This window comes from Polypterus senegalus, chromosome 2 (assembly GCF_016835505.1).
Source record: "Polypterus senegalus isolate Bchr_013 chromosome 2, ASM1683550v1, whole genome shotgun sequence".
Lineage (NCBI taxonomy): Eukaryota > Metazoa > Chordata > Cladistia > Polypteriformes > Polypteridae > Polypterus > Polypterus senegalus.
In genome coordinates, this window is record NC_053155.1 from 43235983 (window position 1) to 43256763 (window position 20781).

At 40.4% G+C, this 20781-nt stretch overlaps 1 protein-coding gene across 3 annotated transcripts in view; it reads left to right on the top strand.

Annotated features, from left to right (window-relative positions):
- The window catches only part of LOC120522863 (ankyrin repeat and SOCS box protein 9-like), a 48530-nt gene extending 32272 nt beyond the window's left edge, over window positions 1-16258 (top strand). For 2 of the 3 annotated variants that reach the window (XM_039743587.1, XM_039743590.1), the window contains one exon: window positions 11717-16258. In XM_039743587.1, coding sequence (XP_039599521.1) covers window positions 11717-11841 — 125 coding nt within the window. In that variant the 3' untranslated portion in view covers window positions 11842-16258. The remainder of the gene's footprint in view (window positions 1-11716) is intronic. The other variant, XM_039743589.1, reaches the window with a different exon arrangement.
- The last annotated feature ends 4523 nt before the right edge of the window (window positions 16259-20781 follow it).

A 20781-nucleotide genomic window follows, 5' to 3' on the forward strand; every position in this document is an offset into this window, starting at 1 on the left:
ACTTGGTTTAAAGCTGTATCAATTCCATCACTAAAAGACATTTGTCTAAATCAGGGGTGCCCACACTTTTTCGGCTTGCGACCTACTTTTAAAATGACCAGGTCGAAATGGTCTACCTACATAAAAGAATTATATATATTATATAATTATATATTACATAATCACAATCTGATTATATGGGTGGTTACCTACCAGGTAACACGTGTGGTTGGTCTGCAAGTCGGCAGACATCCGCCACGGGTGCCCTCTAAGTTGCGAGAAGCAGATCACCGAATGTTACATAGTTAACTGTCAAATAAAGCAAAGAGTACGCTTCACGTGTTTCGCCCTATTTTGGGCTCATCAGGCATACACTCTCCACCGCACCCCTCATTGGCGATAGAACCTCGGATGTCAGACAAACACACTTCAATTGGGACATTGTGAGAAAAAAAAAATCCTCTTCCAATTTCACATCCATCCCATACCCTTACTAAACATTTTTTTTTAAATCCCTTCTTTAGTCGATATAAATTGGAAGGCTAACTAGATCACATCCGGAGTATTGCAGTAGCTTGCGCGTTTGATCGTGCGTGCGGGATGACCAGTGTGTGAGAAGAAGAGAGATCTCAGACTGGCCGCCCTGTATGTCAATCAAGTGGCAAATGGCATAAGGAGGATATATGATAGACTAACGTTTAAAACATTTTTTTTTTTTTAACGCAACACGATCTACCTGCGCTACCTTTGCGATCTACCGGTCGATCGCGATTGACGCATTGGGCACCACTGGTCTAAATCCATGGTGGGGCAGTGGTTAGCACTCTTGTCCCACAGCATCAGAGTCCTGGTTTCAAATTCTAGCACTGTTGCTCGCTGTGTAGAATTTAATGCCCTCCCGTCTTACAACACAAAGATATGCAAGTCAGGTCAACTGCCATCCCTAAACTAAGCAGGTGCCTTGTGACGGTTGGCCCCTGCCTTGTGCTTGGTGCTCTTTTTCTGACCATGTGACCCCGAAGTGGATAAAGCAGGACCGAAAATGAATGGATATGTAATTAAAATATCAGTGGATTCAGAAAGTTTTCAGATCCCTTCACTTTCAGCTTACTTTCTAGAGCTGGAGATGTCATTTTAAATGGAATGGATACATTTGCCATAAGGACAAAGTGTCAACCTGTTTTCAGAAAACTTTACATATTTATTAAAAATCAAAAAGTAAATTTGAAAAGTATTCAGTCCACTTTCCACACATTTTATGATATTTGCATCCAGCAGGTGGCACATACTCCATGAGAAGTGGTTCATTAGAGATTGCAGCCTTTACTAAATCTATATACAGTATATATAGAGTCTCCTCCGAAAACCACCTCTTAAACGATGATACAATGGGAAACAAATACAGTTTTTTTTAACCTCCTGTTTGCTCAGACAGCTTGCTGCTGCTGCCGTGTCACGTGATCTGCATCTCGTTTAGCACTTCAAACGTTTAAAAGCCTGTACAGCAGTTGTCTTACTCTTTGTCTTTTATTTCTGACCCCGGGCATGGTTAAATCTTTTGGCACAGTCTCATCTCGCAGGATGTGGTGAGTTCTTGATATTTTTTAGTTTATAATATAAGAACAGAATAAGAATCTGACAATCTAACAACATCACATTAAACCAAAAAATTCTGAAAAGAATGATACCAAACATATATATGTAGGTTTTAAAATAAGCCCGATTGAAAGCGTGACAAAAAAGTGACATAAAAACGTCACATAAAATCGTTGCACAAAATCGTTGCACTTTTAGGCTTAGGATTTTATATAGAGAGAGTAGATACGTACATATACAGTGGTGCTTGAAAGTTTGTGAACCCTTTAGAATTTTCTATATTTCTGCATAAACATGACCTAAAAAATCATCAAATTTTCACTCAAGTCCTAAAAGTAGATAAAGAGAAACCAATTAAACAAATGAGACAAAAATATTATACTTGGTCATTTATTTATTAAGGAAAATGATCGAATATTACATATTTGTGAGTGGCAAAAGTATGTGAACCTTTGCTTTCAGTATCTGGTGTGACCCCCCTTTGCAGCAATAACTGCAACTAAATGTTTCCGGTAACTTTTGATCTTTCCTGCACACCGGCTTGCAGGAATTTTAGCCCATTCCTCCATACAGAACAGCTTCAACTCTGGGATGTTGGTGGGTTTCCTCACATTAACTGCTCGCTTCAGGTCCTTCCACAACATTTTGATTGGATTAAGGTCAGGACTTTGACTTGGCCATTCCAAAACATTAACTTTATTCTTCTTTAACCATTTTTTGGTAGAACGACTTGTGTGCTTAGGGTCATTGTCTTGTGGCATGACCCACCTTCTATTGAGATTCAGTTCATGGACAGATGACCTGACATTTTCCTTTAGAATTCTCTGAAATAATTCAGAATTCATTGTTCCATCAATGAAGACAAGCCGTCCTGGCCCAGATGCAGCAAAACAGGCCCAAACCATGATACTACCACCACCATGTTTCACAGATGGGATAAGGTTCTTATGCTGGAATGCAGTGTTTTCCTTTCTCCAAACATAACGCTTTTCATTTAAACCAAAAAGTTCTATTTTGGTCTCATCCGTCCACAAACCATTCTTTCAATAGCCTCCTGGTTTGTCCACGTGATCTTTAACAAACTGCAGACGAGCAGCAATGTTTTTTTTGGAGAGCAGTGACTTTCTCCTTGCAACCCTGCCATGCACACCATTGTTGTTCAGTGTTCTCCTGATGGTGGACTCATGAACATGAACATTAGCCAATGTGAGAGAGGCCTTTAGTTGCTTAGAAGTTACCCTGGGGTCCTTTGTGACCTCGTCGACTATTACACGCCTTGCTCTTGGAGTGATCTTTGTTGGTCGACCACTCCTGGGGAGGGTAACAATGGTCTTGAATTTCCTCCAATTGTATACAATCTGTCTGACTGTGGATTGGTGGAGTCCAAACTCTAGAGATGGTTTTGTAACCTTTTCCAGCCTGATAAACATCAACAGCTCTTTTTCTGAGGTCCTCAGAAATCTCCTTTGTTCGTGCCATGATACACTTCCACAAACGTGTTGTGAAGAGCAGACTTTGATAGATCCCTGTTCTTTAAATAACACAGGGTGCACACTCACACCTGATTGTCATCCCATTGATTGAAAACACCTGACTCGAATTTCACCTTCAAACAAACTGCTAATCCTAGAGGTTCACATACTTTTACCACTCACAAATATGTAATATTCGATCATTTTCCTCAATAAATAAATGACCAAGTATAATATTTTGTCTCATTTGTTTAACTGGTTTCTCTTTATCTACTTTTAGGACTTGAGTGAAAATCTGATAATGTTTTAGGTCATATTTATGCAGAAATATAGAAAATTCTAAAGGGTTCACAAACTTTCAAGCATAACTGTACCTATTATTCCCTAGTGGTAGGGTGGAGATCGAAAGAATCAGTAACACTAATGGAAGATTTTACTTGCTTCACTCACAATGATATAACAGTCAAAGGAGAGCTGTACTTCAGTAATGTCTGATGCAGTCGGGGTTTCCTGCGATCGGCTTGTTCAGTCTTTGACAGAGTGTGGGAAGCGTTGTCCCAGGCACGGGCAGGAGCGATGTCTTCCTACCACCCGTAGGTAAGCTCTGGAGTTCCATGCAGTTGTTTGATTTTTATACCTTCTCTTTGAACATGCAACCTCCATACACAGGTACAGTTGGATTGCTGACAAGCATGATTACTGCAGAGGTTGCTTGCTTGGGGAACCTTGAAATACTGTAGCTGTCAACCCTGACGACCCCAGCCATAGTATCGTTCATGACCAAACAGGGCACATCAGCAATTAAGCGCTAGGTAACACTTGACTCATTCCGTCTCGCTGTCATTTAGATTCTCATTGTAAATAAAATTATGTGCATTAATAACCGTTACAGATCACAGTGGTACACTAAAAATCTTTGCCTACAGTGTTGTAGACTTAATTTTAAATCAGGGAAGAATTTCCTATTTTTCTCCATCAGTTTACACTTAATAACCCATAGGAACAAAATGAACACATGCTTTCAGAAAGGTTGGCAAATGTATTAAAAACCTAAAGAATTAAATCTCTAATTTATATAAGCATTCAGATCTTTTGCTGAGCCCCTCCAAACTGTGGTCAAGTGCATTCATTCTGCTTGCTTTAGGTAAGATGTGGAGCCCAGCTGTGGGAAAATGAATTGAGTGGTCATCATTTAGAAAGGCCCCACCTGTATATACTGTATAAGGTCCCAGGAGCAAAGTGGTCTCAAAAATTGTGAAATGGAAGAAGTTTGGAAACACCTGGATTCTGGCCAAGCTTCGTCATTAGGAGGAGACCAAGAACCCAGTGCCCACTCTAACAGAGCTTCAGTAGTCCTCTGTTGAGATGGGAAAAGCTGTTGGTAGGACTGCCATCTCAGCAGCACACAACCAATCAGGTGTTTATGGTAGAGGAGCTAACTCCATCTTGGAGTTTGCCAAGCAGACTCTGAGAGCATCAGAATAAAGAAATTCAATGTTCTGCTGAGGCACAAATTGAACTCTTTGGGCAGAACTCCAAGCACTGTGTTTGATGAAGATCAGGCCTGCCTAATAGCATCCCTATGGTGAAGAATAATGGTGGCAGCATCACGCTATGGGGGTGGTGCTTCTTAGTGACAGGGACAAGGAGAGACTGGTCAAATTGAAGGAAGGATGAATGCAGACAAATGCAGAGAGGTGCCTGAAGAAAGAGAGCACATGACTTCAAAGTGAAGTGATGGTTCACCTGTCAGTATGACAATGACCTAAGCATACAGCCAAGACAACACCAGAATGGCCTGAGTGGCTCAGCCAAAGCCCAGAGCTAAACAGAACGTCTGTGGAGAGACCTGAAGATGGCAGTTTACAGACCCTTCCCATCCAGTCCAATGGAGCTTGAGAGGGTCTGCCCAGTCCAGGTGTACAAATCTTGTAGAGACGTGCTACCAAGTTGTAACTTCTGCCAAAGGAGCTTCTGAAAAGTACTGAATTAATGGTCAGAAAACATACATAAATAGGAACTTTTATGTTTTTTAATTCTAATAAATTTGCAAACCTTTCTGAAAACTTGCTTTCAGTTTGTCATTAAGAGTGATTGAGTGTAGAATGATGAGACAAAATGGCTAATATATCCATTGAAAATTAAATCTACAGCTCAGTGAAGTGTGTAGAAAGTGAAGGAGTGTGTGTACTTTTAGAATGCACCGTATAAGAAAAACTAGGAAGAAAACACAGACCACGGAGTTCTTAGTGTAGTAAAAGGAGTTTATCTGAGGAGTGTGTCATGCATTTCTTTACACATGTAACTACAGTAAGTGTTCACGGTATGCTATGTGGGTAATATAATGAAAACTGGATGTACAAAAAATGTAAATCATACAGGGAAATTCTAACTTTACAGGCAATATGCTACTGTGAAATTTCAACAGTTAAATCTTCATAAATGGTAAAAATTACAGAAGTCACCAAAAAATCATATGCTACACTTTGTCTACGGGATAACTAACGTCTGTTTCAGCCATTTATTTGCCAACCGACCCAGCTGTTAATTTTAAATCTGTAGTGTCTAAAACCCTTCAGCACAGCTTGTTATATTATTTAATAAAACTAGTCAGATGAAGTAGTAATCAGGCATTTTATTTATAGGTGGAAAGCACAGACCATAATACTGGTGTATACATTTATTGCTTCAGTTGGAGCCCGGGTGGCTAACAGACTTGCTCAGCGTCTCAGAGTGATTCAGAGGTGAGGACTGAGCTGAAAACCTTGTGGTTTAAAGTCCATTGATGTGCTTAGCCGAATGATTTGAACGGCTAATGATTTGGGAGCAGACACATTGTTTATTGAGTTTAATCATCTTGTTATACTCTTGAAAACACCATGGGGCCATTACTTTAATTCAGTTCAATTCAGTTTATTGTTATGTAGGACTCTATCTATCTATCTATCTATCTATCTATCTATCTATCTATCTATCTATCTATCTATCTATCTATCTATCTATCTATCTATCTATCTATCTCTCTCTGTTACATAGTGCCTTATCTATCTATCTATCTATCTATCTATCTATCTATCTATCTATCTATCTATCTATCTATCTATCTATCTATCTCTGTTATATAGTGCCCTATCTATCTATCTATCTATCTATCTATCTATCTATCTATCTATCTATCTATCTACGTAGCATAGTGACAGAGCACATCTGTTCAGGACACAGACAGTACAAAGAAGGGAGTTAGATGAGAGCGACTGGGCTGTAAGCATCTACCGTCACTTTGTTTTTTGGCTGCGTTTTCTATGATCCTAAAAACAGAAATGAGCAAGGCTCTGTCCCTGCTGTGAGCAACTTAAATACACGATTTAAGGTAGAGATGCTGAGTATATTGGGAGAAGGATACTAAGGATAGAGCTGCCAGGCAAGAGAAAAAGAGGGCAGCCTAAGAGAAGGTTTATGGATGTGGTGAGAGAGGACATGCAGGTGATGGGTGTAACAGAACAAGATGCAGAGGACAGAAAGATATGGAAGAAGATGATCCACTGTGGCATCCCCTAACGGGAGAAGTCGAAACAAAAAGAAGAAGAAGAAGAAGAAGAAGAAGAAGAAGAAGTGAACTTAGAAATTATTCAGTGTTGCTTGAAGTGGTAAAAAATGGAATTTAAACAAGTTTAGCTCAAGGCTGCATAATAACAAAATGTGAAACAATGAAGGAGCCTGTGTACCTTCTGAATCCACAGAAATGGCATGTCCATGATACATTATTGATATCAGATATAGTGTTTAAATCTAAGTTCAGAAACATTAGCTAGTTCAAGTAAGTTACTCACAGCAGGGGACGTGGACCCTCTTCTGCATGGTGCCTAACAGGCTCTCTTTGGAAAGCACTGGAAGGGCATTTTTGAAACCCATTGTTATTTCGTTTAAAAAAATGAACAGCCTGCATTAAATATTTGAAATTTGTTACAGTCAGATTTCAAATAAGTTTTGAATAAACACCTTCTCGTGGTTCAGAAGTAATCTTCCTAGCTGAGAATTAGCCATAATTTTGATTTTCATGTCAGATGTTCTTTTGACTCGTGAGAAAGCTACATTTGGTTTCCCATGCCACAGACACGAGGGCTTATAATAAAACACCCATCTTATCTATAGTCTGCCTTTGCCTTTGACTTGTTAATAGTCATTGAAAAAGCAGGTTTAATTGAACGCTGTCAAAAGCTTAATCTGAAAGGTGAGTCTGTAGGAGTTTGTGACCAGTCAGTCCTGGGTATCTAGATGTAATCATCATTTGCATGTTGTGATTTTTGTGCTGCGGTTCATTTTCACGTCTTCTACACACTTATTCATCGCTTCCATTTGTTCTTCTTGTACACTTTACTGAAGTTTCTCTTCCTAGTCTTGCCTTTCCTTCTTCAGATGATCCAGTTTCTCAAGCTCCCTATCTCTTCCTTTAGCGATTTATTACGCATCCTTAGTTATATTCGATATCATTGATAGCTTAAATATGCTTGAATTTCAGCAAAACTGCTTTCACCGGGCAGTAAACTCCCTTTAATTGTGGTGCAGCTGCCGGGTACACAGAAAGTGGCTTACGTTACCAGGCGGTGTGGTACAGTGGTTATGGCTTTGGACTTCAGACCCTGAGGTGGTAGGTTCAGATCCCGTTAATGACACTGTGTGACCCTGAGCAAGTCATGTGGACCTGCCTGTGCTCCAATTGGAAAACCAAAAGGAACGTAACCAATTGTATCAAAAATGTTGTAAGTGACCTTGGCTAAAGGTGTCAGCCAAATCAGTAAATTCTTCTTCTTTTTTCAGCTACTCCCGTTAGGGGTCGCCACAGCTGCTCATCTTCTTCCATATCTTTCTGTCCTCTGCATCTTGTTCTGTTACACCCATCACCTGCATGTCCTCTCTCACCACATCCATAAACCTTCGCTTAGGCCTTCCTGTTTTCCTCTTCCCTGGCAGCTCTATCCTTAGCATCCTTCTCCCAACGAACTATACTCAGCATCTACCCGGGTATTTACCCAGGGGGGTAAACGCTAACATTATTCAAAGTTATTGTCTGTTTTTAGATGGATTTTTATTACTCTTTAATTTAATATTGCTTCGTTTGTATCAGTATACTGCTGCTGGATTATGTGAATTTCCCCTGGGATTAATAAAGTATCTATCTATCTATCTATCTATCTATCTATCTATCTATCTATCTATCTATCTATCTATCTATCATATAATGCCTTTCATATCTATCTATCTATCTATCTATCTATCTATCTATCTATCTATCTATCTATCTATCTATCTATCTATCTATCTATCTATCTATCTATCTATCTATCTATCCTCTGCACATGTCTAAACCAACACAATCTCACCTCTCTGACTTTGTCTCCCAACCGTTGAACTTGAGCTGACCGTCTAATGTACTCATTTCTAATCTTATCCATCCTCGTCACACCCAATGCAAATCTTAGCATCTTTAACTCTGCCACCTCATGCTCTGTCTCCTGCTTGCTGGTCAGTGCCACCGTCTCCAACCCATATAACATAGCTGTAGACCTTCCCTTTCACTCTTGCTGATACCCGTCTGTCACAAATCACTCCTGACACTTTTCTCCACCCATTCCACCCTGCCTGCACTCTCTTTTTCACCTCTCTTCCACAATCCCGATTACTCTGTACTGTTGATACCAAGTATTTAAACTCATCCACCTTCGCCAACTCTACACCCTGCATCCTTACCATTCCACTGACCTCCCTCTCATTTACACACATGTATTATGTCTTGTTCCTACTGACCTTCATTCCTCTCCCCTCTAGAGCATATCTCCACCTCTCCAGGGTCTCCTCAACCTGCTCTCTACTATCGCTACAGATCACAATGTCATCAGCAAACATCATAGTCCACAGGGACTCCTGTCTAATCTTATCTGTCAACCTGTCCATCACCATTGCAAATAAGAAAGGGCTCAGAGCCGATCCCTGATGTAATCCCACCTCCATGTTGAATGCATCCATCGCTCCTACCGCAGACCTCACCACTGTCACACTTCCCTCATACATATCCTGTACAACTGTTACATACTTCTCTGCCACTCCCGACTTCCTCATACAATACCACAGCTCCTCTCGAGGCACCCTGTCATATGCTTTCTCCATGACCACAAAGATGCAATGCAACTCCTCCTGGCCTTCTTTAAACTTCTCCATCAACATCCTCAGAGCTGGATGGTGCTCTTTCTTGGCAAGAATCCATACTGCTGCTCACTAATCATCACCTCACTTCTTAACCTAGCTTCCACTACTCTTTCCCATAACTTCATGTTGTGGCTCACCAATTTTATTCCCTGTTGTTACTGCAGTCCTGCACATCCTCCTTATTCTTAAATATCGGCACCAGTACACTTCTTCTCCACTCCTCAGGCATCCTCTCACTTTCCAAGATTCGATTAAACAATCTGGTTAAAACCTCCACTGCCATCTCTCCTAAACACCTCCATGCTTCCATAGGTATGTCATCTGGACCAATGGCCTTTCCATTTTTCATCCTCTTCATAGCTGTCCTTACTTCCTCCTTGCTAATCCGTTGCACTTCCTGATTCACTATCTCCACATCATCCAACCTCTTCTCTCTCTCGTTCTCTTCATTCATCAGCCTCCCAAAGTACTCTTTCCATCTACTCAACACACTCTCCTCGCTTGTGAGTACATTTCCATCTTTATCCTTTATTACCCTAACCTGCTGCACATCTTTCCCAGCTCGGTCCCTCTGTCTATCCAATCGGTACAGGTCCTTTTCTCCCTCCTTAGCGTCCAACCTCTCATACAACTCATCATATGCCTTTCCTTTAGCCTTTGCCACCTCTCTCTTCACCTTGCCTTATCTCCTTGTACTCTTGTCTACTTTCTGCATCTCTCTGACTATCCCACTTCTTCTTTGCCATCCTCTTCCTCTGTATACTCTCCTGTATTTCCCATTCCACCACCAGGTTTCCTTTTTCTCCTTCCTCTTTCCAGATGTCACGCCAAGCACCCTTCTTGCTGTTACCCTTGCCACATCTGCTGTAGTTTCCCAGCTGTCTGGTAACTCTTCACTGTCACCCAGTGCCTGTCTCACCTCCTCCCTAAACTCAACCTTGCAGTCTTCCTTTTCAACTTCCACCATTTGATCCTTGGCTCTGTCCTCACTCTCTTCCTCTTCTTGATCTCCAGCATCATCCTACAGACCACTGTTCTATGCTGCTTAACTACACTTTCCCCTGCCACCACTTTGCAGTCTTCAATCTGCTTCAGATCAACTCTTCTGCATAGGATGTAATCTACCTGTGTGCATCTTCCTCCACTCTTGTACATAACCCTATGTTCCTCTCTCTTCTTAAAATACATATTCACCACAGCCATGTCCATCCGTTTGGCAAAATCCATTATCCTCTGACCTTCTTCATTCCTCTCTTGACACCATACCTACCCATCCCCTCCTCGTCTCCACTGTTCCCTTCACCAACATGCCCATTAAAATCAGCTCAAATCACCACTTTCTGTCCTTTGGCTGCACTGTTCATCACTTCATCCAACTCACTCCAAAAATCTTCTTTCTCACCCATTGCACACCCAACTTGCAGGGCATATGCACTAACAACATTCATCATCACATCTCCAATTTTCAGCTTCATATTTATTACTCTGTCTGGCACTCTTTTCACCTTCAAAACACTCTTGACATGCTGTTCCTTCAGAATAACTCTTACTCCATTTCTCCTCCCATTCACACCATGATACAGTAGAACAATTTGAATCCACCTCCGATCCACCTGGCCTTACTCCCCTTCCATTTAGTCTTTTGCACGCACAATATATCAACTTTTCTTCTCTCCATCATATCTGCTAACTCTCTCCCCTTACCAGTCATACTGCCAACATTCAAAGTTCCTACCCTCAGTTCCACCCTCTTTTCTTTCCTCCTCTCCTCCTGCCTCAGGACACGTCTCCTCTCTCTTCTTCTCTTGCTTCTTCTTCAGCCAACAGTAGGCCAATTTCCGTCAGCACCCTGTTGGCTAACAGTACTGGTGGCGGTCATTGTTAACCCGGGGCTCGACCGATCCAGTATGGAAATTTATATTGTTGTCCGCATATTGATTTGGAAAAATTTTACACTGGATGACCTCCCTGACGTAACCCTCCCCATTTATCCGGGCTTGGGACTGGCACGAAGAAACACACTGGTTTGTGCATTCCCTGTGGCTGGGTTAAATCAGTAAATTATATATAAAAATATTATATTATATTATATTATACCAATCTATTTAATATAATAAATCAGTAAATTATTCTAATGTATTACATTAAATAGATTAATATTTCATAACCAGGTAATATGGAATACAACACTGCAAAGCTTTGTTTAAGTGCAGTGAACTTCATTAAACTACGGGAGAATGAATCAACAAAAAGGAGATTAACTGGTTTGGCAAGATGAACACTAAATGGCTCTCCTGTGCCAATACAGCACAATCCTACTGCATGTAGTGAATGTGTGATCACTCTGAACATATTCTCGTGCGTCTTTTTATGTATGTTGCACAGAATAATAATATTTACTATTAATGATAATGTTAAAAATAAACACTGGATACCTACTTAAAATTTATGGCATCTTTCTTTAGGACCTCCGACTTTGATGAAGTTGTGCCGCCTATCAATTAGAAAATATTTGGGGCGAAGCAGATTGAAGGAAATATTCCAACTTGACATCCCATCTGAGCTTAAGTGCTTCCTCATGTACAGATGACATTCAAAAGGATTTCTAGACTGGGCAGTTAAGAACCAAAGAGCAACAGCTGGGAGCCATCATGTTATTGTAAAATGAACAATTAAAAAAGAGAAAAAAGAAACAATGTTTTATTTTCCTGTCTGAAGAAAGATCCTGACAAAGGTGGTCCCTCTAAAATGACAGAGCTGCAACGATTAAGAGCTGCTGGCACAGCTATATCAGCTCACAAATGAATTGTTATCATCTCCATTCACGAGGGTATTGTCTTTTATTTTAGTAACTCTTAATATGAATGACATATTTCACCTCTTATTGAGAAGGCTCCTCATCTCTTCCAACCAGAAAATGAACTTTGCGGTTCTGGGTACTTAGATCGGCCCAATTGCAGACATGGCTGGTTCTGGGTAAGGCAGGGGGCCCCCGATGAATGAAGGTCCTTGACGAGAAGGTCAGCACAGAATCTGAAGATGTGGTGAAACAAAAACACAACATGGAATTTAAATCCACTTCTCTGATGGTGCTTCTCATACTGTACGAATACTGTATTTATAAATACTGTAGGTCTTAGAGCTGTAACAGCTCTGACGTTCATGTGAAATTTAAATATTTTCCATATCTTCATAGGAGCTCAACCATGCCTAATTGTTCATACACTGTAGCTTCTTACCGCGACATTCTTATTAAATATGAAACAGTGAATTTGTTTTTATAGCTGGCTCTTTATTCACTTGATGTCCAAATGACACCAGGAGATGCAGTCAGCACTTAGAACAATAATTGCTGTTTCTAGAAAATAAATCAATAAAAATGCTGACCCATTACATTCCACTAGAGCGATTCCTAAAACAGTTTTCTCCTACAGATGTAAACATCCATCTCCTCCAGCTGTGTCCAGGAAGAATGTATTTTGTTAATTATGAAGTTGGTCAGTGAAGTATCCTCAGGTTAGCTCCATGGCACTAACTAGCTAACCGTTCTCTGCACAGTTCTGCCTGTGTCCAGGCCCGTCACATTCAACAACTCAAATATTTCTTTCACATTGCTGATGTATGTTCTCCAAGCTTTTCCATAATTTGTTTTGTAACATTGTGACAATGTTGTTTAGTAATGAAGTAGAAATACTAGTATATTTTGAGAATATTCTTCCTTTACTTGTGTATAAAATGTTTGGTTTACTTTCACTGTTATTTCACTACATTTTTCAAAACAAATAGCTACTTTTACTCCAATATTTTTTTACTGGACATATTCATCACAGCAATATTAAACCATAAAATTAAAGAGGTATGCAAATGAGCACAACATGTTAAAATTTTCAGATTTTCAAACTTTCAAATGCTCACCACTTAACATTGACATCGAGTCATCTACATAGTCATTACAAGTAAAATTTGCTGCTGCCTGCAGAACGGGGTGGGGCTGAGTGATTGGGGCGGGGCTGGATGTTGGTGATGCGCAGGCCCAGTCTTGGTTATGCATTGCATTCAGACGCTGCCCTCATGATAAGTTGCGTAGCTGATTTGCAGGCTGCAACGAGGTGTTCATGTGTTGTAGTTCACTCACCATGTCATGTGTGATGCTCACATGACTTCTCACATCATCCTGGGCACAACGACTCCAAAACAGAGTGTGCACTAGTTGGAAATATTCAAGAAAAATCAAAAGACCATTCCCTTGAATGTGAAACAAGAAGTGATAAAGTCTAGGTAACGTAGTATAATAGACTTTATTTAATAAAGGGAAATGCTCTATTATGTTTTTTTATGTGTAATTTTATCATAAACTTATTTTCTCAGTTTTCTTGTAATTCAGTGACCAAAAAATGGGCCATTTTGGGGCCAGCAAACTCTTAGAAATTTTTTCCATGTAATTTAATTGTAGTTAGATGTTTGCATTGCTAAAATTCCATTTATGAAAGGGTCTTCAGTAATGGCTTACAGTAGGGGAAGCCTGCACACCTGTCCTGCTGGGGCCTACACTACTAAATGAAGACATTTACACGCTTCTACTTTACTGATTGTAACATGACTCACATGCAAACAAGAACTTAGTCTGAATTGTTTGAAGTTTGTAAGAGCTTTTTTTGCTTATACAGCATATATAAAAATCAGGGAGGGACCCTACATTTACTTGCACTTTTGATACTTAAGTACACTTGATTTCAGACACTTTAGATTAGATTAGATTATTTATTTACAAAAGCACATTTAAAACAACGGAAGTTGCGTTAAAGTGTGGTACAAAGAAGCATTAAGGTAAACACAATACAAACAATCATGCTGGAGTGGATTAAAAACACAACCAACTATAACATCCCCCACAATCCCATTATACACAGTAAAAGGCAGAAGAAAACAAGTTGGTCTTAAGGCGACTTTTAAAAACCTCGAAAGAGGATGAAGACCTGATGCAGAAAGACAAGTCATTCCAAAGCCTAGGAGCAACAACTGAGAAAGCTCGGTCTCCCCTCGACTCAACTTCAGCAGAGATCTTGCAGCTACGAGGAACAGCTATCCAGGTGCCGCATAGGGTGAAGGAGGTCACAGATGTACTTTGGAGTGAGACCATGCAAGACTTTACACACAAACAACAAGATTGTAAAATCAATGCGACACCTCACTGGTAGCCAGTGGAGAGAGTGGGGGAGATATGATCCTTTTTTGTAGACCCAGTAAAAAATCCAACTGCTATCTCCTGCATTTTGAACCAGCTGAAGGCGAGACGGAGCAGAGCAGACATATTACAATGCGAATTACAATAATCTAGCCGAGGTGTAATAAAGGCATGAATAACTGTTTCCAAGTCCAAGGATTTAAGTTTAGAAATCTGCCTCAGTTGGTAAAAAGTAGACTTTACTATGTTGAGATTTGTTTTTCGACGACTTGAAGATGATACCTAGGTTTCTGACACTATTATGAATCATTGCTGCCAAGGAGCCTAACTGAGTGCTGATTTCATCTGCTGATGTGGTAGGACCAAAAATAATGACCTCTGTTTTATTTTCATCTAATTGTAAGAAAGTTTGTGTCATCCGATATTTAATATCCTCAAAAAGTTTCAACAGCTTTTTTACAGATGACGTGATGTCAGGACTGACTTTGAGATGTAACTGCATATCATCAGCATAACAATGATACACAACATTGTGTTTGTGAAAATGATGATGGTCCTCAGAGGGAGCAGATAAAGGGAAAGTAGAAGAAGAGCCAGAAGAGATCCTTGTGGGTCGCCTTGTGTGAGAGGAGTTCCCATCTACGATAACAGACATAGATCTACCTTTTAGGGAGGACTCAAACCATTTCAATGTACAGCCTTAAACGTTCAGTTCATACTCAAGCCATTTAAACAGAACCCCAAGGTCCACCATGTCAAACGCCGCACTAAGATCCAATGAAACTAAGATTGCAGAAGAGCCCATGTCCAAAGTTAATAGAATATCATTCTAATCTACCAATTTTCTCAGGGGTAAATATCTTCACTTTTACTCAAGTGTGGCTGCACACTGGACATTAGCACAACTGCTTGATCAGCCAAATATAACAGATTTATTTTTGTTATCTCCTTAAATGTTTCCCGAATGAAAGACAAATAGAAAGTTTAATCAATAAATAGAAATTCAGAATGCTTCCACCTGTTTCACAGTAATCACAGTAATAAAAACGACTGAAATTCAAAGATAAAGTAGACCAACTTTCAATTTCAATCAACCCCTGTGCCTTCCAAGGTTGGCGGAGCTATGTCCATATAAATAAGCTTTGACACAATCATTAGTTTTGTTGAATCTTCTTGTGACCCAAATCTTTTTATTTTTCACTTTGTGATTCAACAGCCACATGTGGCGTTACATCTGCTGGGTCTTGGGAGGGAGAATTTTAAACAGCTCAGGGGTTTCATTGCAACAAGCGCTGCTCTTTGTTGAAATGGTGTTATTTCCGAAACAGGTTAAAAATATTTTAAGTGCAAAATGTGTTTTTAAGAAATGTGAGAAGCTGCTTTTGTACTTTCTCTTCCTGAATATAAAGCTATTTAAAGAGTTAAAGGATAACATTGAAGAATATACTTGGAAAATGTACATTTTCAACACATTTTTTTCGGCTGCCACATTGGGCTGCCCAGCCAAACAATCGGAATGAATAAACATAATGAAAAGCAAAGGGGTTATCATCTCGATGTGAGGATTTAGTAACAAAGCATATGTATCTCAGCTTGTAGCTATGGTAACCGTCTAGACGTCTACCAGTTATATAAAGAAGAGAACATCACTGTTACGCTGCTATTTCTTAAAGCTTTCTTTTCTCTAAAAATAACGCACAACGTGATAAATTCCTAGTGTTTGTTATTTCTGCAAGTTTAATATGTTTGAATAATGAACAGTGTTGGAGTCTATAAGCCTGTCTAAGCACATAAATTAATAAAAGCCTTAACTATTTTTCTATTCGATTTTGTAATTATTGGAGGTTTGTATTGTAGAGCAGTAAACTTTGAGCTACTGGAGTTCTACTGGAGCTACTGGAGTCCTAAAGTGTCTGAGCGCTTCATCAGAATGCTGACAGACTTCTCAGTTGCATTTCTCTTGTGTGCACTCAAATTCACCTTCTTTCCAGCTCTTCAGACACATGATGAGCTGTGAAGAAATGTGCATCACCCTCTGATTAGCAGGAGACACAAAGAGGTTTAATTAACAAAATGAAATAGAGCAAACAAAAACTGCAGTTCTCGTGTGGGTGGAGTGCTGTCAGTCTTCATAGCCATAGTATACACTGAATATGTGTGTGAAACATCACAAAGCTGTAAGCCAAAACCAATCCTTTACTTGCTAAAGTCTGTAATGACAGAATGATAAGTTCATATTTGGTAACACACTTATAGCTCCAGGATATCCATCCATCCATCCATCCATTTTCTAACCCGCTGAATCCGAATACAGGGTCACGGGGGTCTGCTGGAGCCAATCCCAGCCAACACAGGGCACAAGGCAGGAACCAATCCTGGGCAGGGTGCCAACCCACCGCAGAGCTCCAGGATACTCGGACCTAATTAACAGAAACCAGTTATAGCTACAACAGCAAAAAAAAAAAAAACAGACTTATAAAGAAATGTCTTTGAAGGATAATTTTTAAAGACTCCGCTCTCCTTTTTAATTCTCAGTAAAACAACAAGAAAAGCAGTAACAATTACTAGTCACATATGGAGTATGCATTATGAAAAGGGCAACGCACAACTACATGTGACAGTGTAGCAAGCAGTCTGCTCTGGATGAGGTATGGTGCCTACTAAAAAATAATCTATATAGTGACACGCAAAACACATTAAGGTTTGACTTGCATATAGTTTTGTGAAAATGACACTAAATTTTCATTAGTAGAACACAAAACCTACTTAAAAAGTTTTTGGCAGTTCTAATGGTTTTTTTGGGGTGTAAAACAAGGAATACTGCTTCCTACAGCCTTGGTCAGACATCTGTGTTATTTCCTGCAGCTGAAGGTAATCTGAAACATAATCAGTTCTATATACAGTATGTCTCTCAATTACATCACCACACTCGAGCACAGAGCATTTTTAATGTGACTTGCATCATAATTCCCACATGAAGACATGTCATTGTGCACTCTACTGTGTTTTCTCCACAGAAAATCCTACTACACTGGAAGATGCCCCTCAGCTCACCATCATTTATCAACTGCTCTTTCCTATTTCAGGATGCCTACTGCAGACATTGCATACACTAAGCCATGGAGCCGCAGGCCTCTTTTCTGTCCCTGATACATCTTTAGAATTGCGATTGCCAAGACTGTCATCATAACTGGCAAAGCGGGTATCGTACTGCCAGAACACAACTGGCAGCTTACATTTACTAACTGAGCTTACTCCTTTATCCAAGGCAATCTACAATATTTATTTTCCATAAATTTTCCAGTTGGAACACAGGCAGCTCAAGTAACTCACTCAGGTTACACAGTGTCAGTAGTGAGATCTGAACCCACAGCCTCAGGGTTTGAAGTGCAGAGCCTTCACCACTGCACCACACTGCTTGCTCAACAGTTCAACCAAATATCTGAATGTAAAAGGAAATGAGTCTGGTGATTTTTTCTTAGAGGAGATCTAGTATATTAGAGGTAATGCACGTAAAATCTCCCAGACTGGACTAAATACCTTTCTCTTGTGTCAATGGCATGAATTTCACTGGAAGTGAAACACATTTTTTTCCCAAAGCAAAACACTGAGATTCAGTGCTAATTCAATTTATGGTTGAATACTTTCACTCATTGCTAAATCTATATGTATGGTATTGTTAAAAAGTCATCCTCTGCCTTTGAGCCTTGTGTTGCCTAATTAAAGGTCTCCCATGGCCTGTCTTAATAACGTTTACCTTTAGTGCCTGCCGCGCAAGCTGCTCCCGAGTGTCCTGATGAATGCCTCACTTTTTGTGGCCCTTTGGGGTATTCGGGTGTTTTAACAAACTTGCAGTTTTAGACCAGTACACATTTCTCCTTCTCTCCCCGATCTGTGCCTTGTTCCACTTTCTTGCTTGTAAATGTCTTAGCCCTAGGACCACATCATAAATACAGCAAAAGAGCATATAGAGAAAGTCTATAAAACAACTGAACGCACAGATCATCATGATTAAATGATTATTTGCTTGGCACCTCTTACCACACGCCTTACCTCTGTCACATTTCGCTGAGCTCCAAGGTGATTCCTGGGACTTTGACCAGGCAGTAACGTGAGGATTACAACATCAATATACTGTACACTTACTGGGAAAGTTCTTAGGACCACCATACTGATGCTGGGTAGGGCCTCCTCTCAAAACAGCCTCAGTTCTTTGTTGCAGGTTTTTCCACAAGATGTTGTAAACATTCCTTTGAGATTCTGCTCCATGTTGACAAGACTGCATCATGCAGTATCTGCAGATTTGTCTACCACATCCCAAACGTCTTCTATTGGATTCAGTTCAAGTAACTGCGTAAGCCACTGAAGAGCACTGAACTCATTGTCATGTTCATGAAACCAGTTTGAGATGACTTTTGCTTTGTGATATGGTGCATCATCATGCTGGAAGTAGCCATTAGAAGATGGGTAAGTTGTGGCCATGAAGGGATGCACATGGTCACCGACAATACACAAATAGGCGGTGTCATTTAGATGATGATCGATTGGTATTAACGAGACCAAAGTGTGCCAACAGTTGACACAAGGCAGGTTGGGTACTTGAATTTGGTACTTGTTGGCACCAAATTTTGACCCTATCATCTGTGTTTCTCAGCAGAAAATCAGATTCATCTGACCAGGCCCCATTGTTCCAATCTTCAGCTGTCCAGTTGTGGTGAGACTGTTTCCACTGCAACCTCAGCTTGCTCTTCTTGATTGATAGAAGTGGAATCTGACGTGGTCTCCTGCTGTTGCAGCCCATCTGGTTCGAGTTTTGCACATGCTGTGTATTCTGAGATTATTTTCTGCTAACCACAGTTGTACAGAGTGGTTAGCTGAGTTATCATAACTTTTCTGGCAGTTTAAACCAGTTGGATCATTCTTTTCTGAACTCTCTTATCAACAAGGCATTTCTGCTCATAGAAATAACGCTCACTGGATGTTTTTTTTTTCAATCCATTCTTAGTAAACTCTAGAGAATGCTGAGTGTGAAAATCCCAGGAGACAAACAGTTACAGAAATACTGAAACCAGACTGCCTGGCACCACCAATCATGCCACAGGTGAAATCACATTTCTTTCCCCATTCTGATGTTTGATTGAACATTAACAGAAACTCCTGACCTGTATCTGCATGATTGTATGCATTATATTTCTGCCACATGACTGGCTGATTAGATCATTGTATGTGTAAGCAGGTGTACAGTGTGAGAGATGGCCAGGACGCCCCTGAAATGGAAGGATGGGGGAACGAAGCTTCATGTGGACACTGCCTCCCCCAAAATGCTAGATGGCAGTGCAGTGGTACCCCAGATTCCCACAGGGCATCCTGGGGCTTGGAGTTCGGTTGCTCAGCCCTGTTAGGTACCATGAGTGCCGCCAGGGGGAGTTGTGAAAGGACCTGGGCAGTCATGCTTTCCTTGCAGCCTGGAAGTACAAGGAAGTCATCAGGACGAAAGCCCTGAAGTACGTCTGGGCTGATTAAAGAACTGGAATTCTCCATCTGATTCGGGTCAAGGACTCTATAAAGGACTGCTGGAGACCCAGCAAGTGAGCTGGAGTAGGGAGGAGTGTGACAGAGCTTGCTGAGAGGTGTGGAGGAGTGACTATTGTTATTAGTGTTCTCTTGCCTGTTTATTGGTGGCTGTGGTGCTTGAAGGGCACTACTCAAAGAAAAAGGTACAATAAGTTCTTGGTGCTTTTACCCTGTGTCCAGTGCGCCTGTCTGTTGGGGTTAACGGGGCAACAGCGATCCCTAGCGTCCACTCATTTACAACAGGTATTCCTAATAATTTGCTCAGTCAAGCAATATTTATTTTATATTGAACTATAAACATCATGCATAACCTCAAGGTTGTATAAAGAGCAAATAACATTACAGTATAGAAGAATAAGAATTAAAGCAGCTGTGGAAATCAACAATAACACTGTCCTATTGACAGACACCATTGAAAAGCACTTGATATCAAGAATTGAAGCCATTGTACGATGGGGACAGTGGAGTCATTTAGAATCTAAAGAAGCCGTCGCACACTCAAGCCAATTATAAAGAATGGTGAAGAAGTGGGGCTTCAGCCTTGAATATTAGAATTCAGCAGAGAGTCGCACTGCTATGATTTGGCTAGAGCTCTGCCTCTGACCCTCTGAACTATGTAACATTAAGCATGTAGCAGTGACATGAAGGGAGAATAAGAATAAGGGGGATGTGCAGGACTGCAGTAACTTCATGGGAATAAAATTGATGAGCCACAGCATGATGTTATGGGAAAGAGTAGTGGAAGCTAGGTTAAGAAATGAGGTGATGATT